We start from the raw sequence: 6,690 nt of genomic DNA, 5'->3' as shown, positions 1-6,690 counted from the left end.
GCCATTCAACACCATCATCCCGGTCATCCTCCACTCCAAACTGACCCAGCTCACTGTGCCTGCCCCCACCTGTCAGTGGATTACGAGCTTTCTGATATTTCTTCCTTGTTTTTTATATTACACAACCTCATGCTAGTTTACTATTTGCTTGCCCCTTGCATGGGGATATGTACATACACATTGAGAGCTGATGTACCAGAGTCAAATTTTTCGTGTGTTCGACACACCTGGCCAATAAAGAAGATTCTGATTCTGATTCATTATTACCAGCTGACCTGTTTGGGCATTTTTCGACAATTCAAATGCATCATTATCAATTTATTTTTGAGTATGACAAAGCTTATCAGGAGCAAAACAAACAAGCAAAAAAATAAAGTCACACTGACATTTTGATAGCCTTAAATCAATCACTCTCAACTAATTAAACAAGTATTGTTGCTTTTAACCATCAGGAATCTTTGTTACACCCATATGAACTGAATGCAGCATTAGTCTAACTTGACTTGCTATATGAGCCTGACAAGAGTTTTGCTTTGTTTTGTGCCAGGGGGTAATCATTCAGTAACTGCTCTTAAAGGTCACTAACACAGTGTTGCACAACACTAAAGCTACACACTTTAAATGAGCTGGGAGAGGAGAGGGGCAGGAGATTAAACTGCAAATGCATCTAAGCTCATCTTGAAGGTCTTGATTTTTTTATGAGCAAAGAGTCATAATGTGCATGCCTAATGAGCTTCTGATAAATGAGCTGATCAATATTAGCCATTCACAGCACAGTATATTATATCTCTGCCAGTAAGCTCCTGACCTGCTGTATCTCATGGGTCTACAGCTTCATTTCTGAGATACTGGGCAATGGGTTCATTTGCTGCCTTACACCAATTCCTCTAGGCTTGAGAGTAAAAGAAGTATATTCCTCACTATAATCTCTTCAGTACAGTGTGCTGTTTTCATGCTATTCTGGGGAGTAAAACTTTTACTGTCTGGTTTCTCGAACAGCTTTGACATAACTCGCCATTCATGTTTTTTGCTCTTGACTGTTCTGCTATTGAAGTTTCAGGGATAAATCTTGCCTATTAAAGTTGCTTCCCCATCAAGTTAATCTGGCACGTCTCCACCATTTCCATCATTCCTGCAATAAGGGGCTCTCAAGTATTCAAGAGCCCCTGATTCAGCCACAACCTGTTGCTTAGGTAATGGATAAGTGGACTGGAATAAGTGCCCGCTGCAACTGCCTGCTGCCTGTTCTCTGTTCTGTTTTTACTTCTCCCCACGTCCTCCACCTCTTTCTCTCTCACACAGCTTTTAAATGAGCTTTCTTCTTTTCATAGTGTTGTTATGAAAGAGTCATGTTTGGATGGAATTCAGCAATTTCCTTCTTGGCTGGCAAAAAAGAACATTGTCTAATTATGAGCACCACAGTCAATGAGTACAAACACCTGTCTTAATACACCTGGAGTTTCACAGCACTCCATCCTGCACACAATAATCAGCATGTAAACACTCAGACAGGAGGGTTAATGGCTTAGAGGCCACACATGGAAAATGACTGAGATGGACTGACCATGTCTGATTCTACTCCTCTCTGCTCTGGCAGCAGGGGCTTCTCCTCTGTGAACTGCTGCTCCTTCATCCCCGCCATCCTGGACAGCAACCTGCAATCACACACACACACACACACACACACACACCTAAGGTGTTACACTTTAATTTCATCATGCAGAGTACTGAATGTGTTTTGTCTTAAAAAATAATCTGCATTTGCATTATCCCGGTGTGATACATGATAATGGCAGTTCTGTTTCATTTAAATGTAATGAAACAGTGACATCCTTCATGGAGTAAATTCACAAACTGACACTGAAATTATGGAAACCAGCAGTAAACTGACAGAATGTTCTATTATACTGGAGTAGTCTGATCAGCTGACAGATGAGAAACTGACTGGAAACAGAGAAGATAGAATCAAGAGGACAATTTTGCTGAAAACCGTTACTTAAAGACACATTACTTAAAAAAACATCTTTAGTACAGTACACACTATATCTGCAGAAAAAATGAATAGAAATTTTATTTCCTGAACCAAGGGCTTTTGAAAAGCTCCTTATACTTTGCAACTCTATAAATGCATTGAATGCACTTCCTTCCTCATAAAACATGACAAACATGATTAAAGAATTAAAGCAACTTGAAGTTTGCTTTGCTTATTTGCATGTTTATGTATTAGCAGTCTCCTTCCTTCTGCTTTTCCTGTGCTTTTTGCAAGTAAGGAGGTAAAACTTTATTTAAGTAGCAGCTTCCAAAACCAGGGTTACACAGTGCTTTACGGTGAAAAAGGATTAAAAATTGTGTAAATACACAACACATACAAATAAAACACATACATATAAACATAAGCATACACACATATACACACATTCAAATATGCAGTACATATAACAAATACAAGTAAGGCATGAAAAGATCAATAAAAAGCCTTTGTGAGTAAACAGGTTTTAGGAAGAGATTTACTGTAAAATGCTCAACAGAGTTTGCTGATCTAACTTCCAGAAGGAGAGTTTTACATAGACCTGGGGCCAGAACAAAAAAAAAAAGATTGGTCACAACAAGTCTTAAACTTTGAGCAGGGCACAACTGGGGGTATTTGTTTTGATGACCTGAGAGGCCTGGAGGACCTGCAAGGGAGCAGCAGCTCATTAATATTAATAGATAAGTGCCTTTTAAGTTATTAGAAGGGTTCTTGGTGCATTACCACCATCCGCTGATCACTGGAATAATGTGAAACCATTGACAGATACACAATGTGTATGGTTATGTGTTGATCATGGGTATGTATGTCCTTGTACAAGTGCATGAGAGAAACCAAATATGGGCCCACTCATAAAACATTGCTCTATAGCAGTGCCAGTGGTCAAAAACTCCACAGGATTCCATTAGTTTTGCTGGATTTGTAGAGGATGCCTGTACCAAAGTCCACTGCAACAGGAGAATTATAATAGGAAGCACTCAAAAATACACAGATTGGTATTATTAATGTTATAATATTTTTAAGCACTAAACAACATGTCAAACAAGTACAACAAACACTGCCTCTCTCCACTAAACTACAAATCAGTCCTTGTGAGGTAACATCTAAACTGGAGAGAAGCGATAGAAAGCCTGCACTGACCACTCATATTATCTTTTTCCAACGTACAGTATCTACAAAAACACAGATAAGTGATGTACACACACACACAGTCAAAACACACATGTATAATACACAAAGACACTACTACACACTGATACAGCCACACTTAAAGAGTGAGGTAAGGCAGCATCAATCACACAAACATGTCCCCCCCCACCCCCCCCACACACACACACACACACACACACACACACACATACACACAGGGGTAAGTCAGCTTCTATGAACATCACTGCCCTGACTGAGGGACTGTTGGCCTCATTACTCAATGTCCAAACTGGCAAAAGAGTACAAGACTACCCTTCTGTCAAACTCTGTGATTTACAACCTCCAATGAAGTCAATTTTCACACCTCCTCCTCCACATTCTCTTTTCCTTTAGGTTTACTGTAATTGTTTTCTTAGGTGGAGCAAAGAGGAAACTCGAGACCTTTGGACTTTTCGAGACTTTCTAGGAGTGGGATACATATGCCCCTTCTGCCATGCGGGATATAACAGCAAACAAAAACACTCCTGCAAAGACACATGTACGTTGTGCTGTGAGTCATCCTGGCTTCTTGGTCAACAGCCTGTGTACTGTAAGGACTGTAACAGGATGTGTCAATCCAAAACATGTTTTGAAAAACAAACAAAAGAAATACTACCCCAATGTAAAAAAAAACAAAACACATTAGCAACAGTTATCAAAGCAGGAAATGTAAACAAAGCAAGAAACTGTACTACATGGTATTAAAAAACCCACAATCATGATAGCATAAGATAAACCATGTAACATTTACAAAAAAAAAAGGCCAGTGCCGACAACCTGACACACAAATGCTTTATTCAATGCCTAAAACCCCAGGAAGAACACCGAGTGGATCATCTTTTATGATTTTGAAGCTTTTGTGAATGAGCGTTCCTTATTACGTGTCAGCACTCACATATGACAGGAACACCTGGTCTGCCTGGGGGACAGATTATGTCTTAAACATGCTCCATCCACACATTTTTGGAAACCAGAACAAAACGAATACAGGTTCACAGCACCTAACACCTACAGTTTTGACACCTTCCTCCTCAGGCCATTGACAGAGCAACGCATCACACAAAACCTTATAATGCAGGGTTCCAAATTCATCTGCATGAAGGCCCTGCTTTTTCCCAGTGTTACATTGACTTGCTCTCTTTTCATACTTGTCCAAAAGGCAAAATCTATGGGCTTTGCAGATTCAAAGGTCAAAGGTCAAAGTATACTTTATTGTAATTCAGACCATACAGCTAGGAGTGCACCGCAGAATGAAATGACATTTCTCCAGGTTCAATGTGCAAGAGATATAAAAGGCAGACAAGACAAACAAGGGAATATGCAGAAACATAGACAAGATATTCACAAATAGAATTGAACTTAAATAAAAATATTCCACCTGACAAGAAATATTGCACTGAATAAGAAAAACTGAGTGAATTAAGCAGTCTTATGGCCCGTGGAAAGAAGCTCTTACACTGCATACTGCGATAGCACCCCTTTCTACCAGCTGAGGCCTATGGGGCAGCTCAAATGTCACCCAATGAGCAAAAAGTGTTTATGATTATGCCCACCTTCACAAAATTTTCGATTTCTAAGAATCGGCAATACTGTATTGTGACAATGATGTGAAAATCCTCTGCCAGACATTCAAGATCTTTCATGAAAATGTCATCTCAGACACCCGTTGTGACCCATTCTGACCATTGCTGCAGCCTGTCTGAAAGTGTATAGGACAAATTTCCTGGCAGTAAGCACAGCTGCCATCTTGTGTGTATCCAGTTACGTACAGCAGTACAAGAGATTTTCTTCCGTGTCCATCCAGTCGTTGGAATATGTGGCACAAACGCGTAACATCCACGTCTAACATGCACTGAAAAGCAGTGAGAAAAAAAAAAATCAGTGATTACCACGTGGACAGGTATGCTGTCATTGATGGGTCAGCAGGTGTTTTTATCACTGCTACCCAGAGTGTTTTAACTCTGAGGATGTCTGACCTCTCACCAAACAGACATTTTGGTGAAAAGTATGAGAAAACCATGGAGAAACAGTAGAAATAGGCTAAAGACTACTGGGCGACTGTCATGTTCAGTTTGTATTCTTATATTTTGTTCTTTTAGGACCTAGTTTGTTTGATATTGGTGTTTGTATTTTTTCCTTATTTTGGGGTAAATAAAAGGCCCATCTTTTCTGAAATATTAATGTTGTGTCCTCCGCGTTACTGTTTAGTCCCTGACATTTTATATTTGTTTAGCTAGCTAATTAATATTACCTTCATGTCCATGGGTTTCTTGAATACTAATTCCACAAATTGATTATAAATTCACAAAAAATTTATAGTAGAGCACGATAAGGAAAAAATAAGCCTGTTTGTACACCTACAGTAGAAAAATAGAGTGACAAGTAACACCAGTGTTAGATTTATTCTATATTTTCAAACAATATTTCACTTTAGGGCTACATAAGAAAAGGATCTGAGAATGAGGACTGACAGAGGAGTTTGGTAAAACCAATGCTACTCAGCAACTTTGGCTGGGGTTGCTTATGTGTAAAACTTTCCCAAATAATTATGAGCAGGATGCTAACATCCTACACTCTGATGAATAGCAGCCTCGACAAGCTTATGCATAGTGGCAGAATACTGAACAATATATTGTAGGTGATAGCTGTGAATGGGGCTTTTTGTAATAGCAGATCTATTCCCTGTAGCTAGCTAGTAAAGCTAGTAATAATCTCCCTGGTCTTGGAAACAATGCCACTGTTATATATTCTTGTGCACAGTTACTTAGACGGACACCACGTCTCCAACACAAGCAGGTTTATTCAGCCAAATTGTACACCTTCTCTATATCTCAGGCGCCAACGTACACAACCCAGAATGCCTTGCCCCCGAACTACGGCAACCGTATGCAGACACTAACCCATAATACATTACATCTTCACCCTCCCAACTGGGGCATCAACCGTTCCGCACTCTCACTTAACACAATAAAGTAATATTAGTGACTAACATATGCAATGTAAGTGACCCAACCATGCCCCCCACATACGAACCAATTTCAACTCCTTAATAACATTTTCCTGCCTTGAACTCTTCAACAGTGCAGAACACAACATTGGCATTATTAATACCACAACTACATCTTGCATATTATGGTTCATAGCGCTGTGGTGCTTTTATGGTTCGCTGTGAGCGCCGCAGACCAGTGTCTGTCAGTGCTGGCTCTTCAGTGTCCTGTGCCTCCACTGGCTCCAGAGTAGTGTCTGTAAACCCCTCCGGCTCCGGAGAAGTCATGGCTCTCTCCATTCTGGGTCTTAATTGGTCACTATGTCGTCTGTAGATAATGTCCGTGTCACAACCTTTAACCTTGAAAGAGATTGGACCTGTCTGTTGAGTGATGACACCCGCTATCCACTTCGGTCCCTTGCCCGTTGTGTCACGCAGATAAACAGGTTCATCCACCATGAATCCTCTGTCCACTGCTTTCTGATCA

General features: G+C 40.2%; 1 protein-coding gene across 6 annotated transcripts in view; it reads right to left on the bottom strand.

Moving 5' to 3' along the window:
• Positions 1-6,690, bottom strand: part of ndrg4 (NDRG family member 4) — a 119,240-nt gene that overhangs the window by 68,846 nt on the left and 43,704 nt on the right. For all 6 annotated transcript variants that reach the window (XM_020614671.1, XM_020614672.1, XM_020614676.1 and 3 more), the window contains one exon: positions 1,565-1,655. In XM_020614671.1, coding sequence (XP_020470327.1) covers positions 1,565-1,655 — 91 coding nt within the window. The remainder of the gene's footprint in view (positions 1-1,564; positions 1,656-6,690) is intronic.

Source organism: Monopterus albus, unplaced genomic scaffold, assembly GCF_001952655.1.
Source record: "Monopterus albus unplaced genomic scaffold, M_albus_1.0 scaffold149.1, whole genome shotgun sequence".
Classification (NCBI taxonomy): Eukaryota; Metazoa; Chordata; class Actinopteri; order Synbranchiformes; family Synbranchidae; genus Monopterus; species Monopterus albus.
The sequence above is the reverse complement of the archived record's forward strand: the minus strand, read 5'-3'. Positions and strand labels throughout refer to the sequence as shown.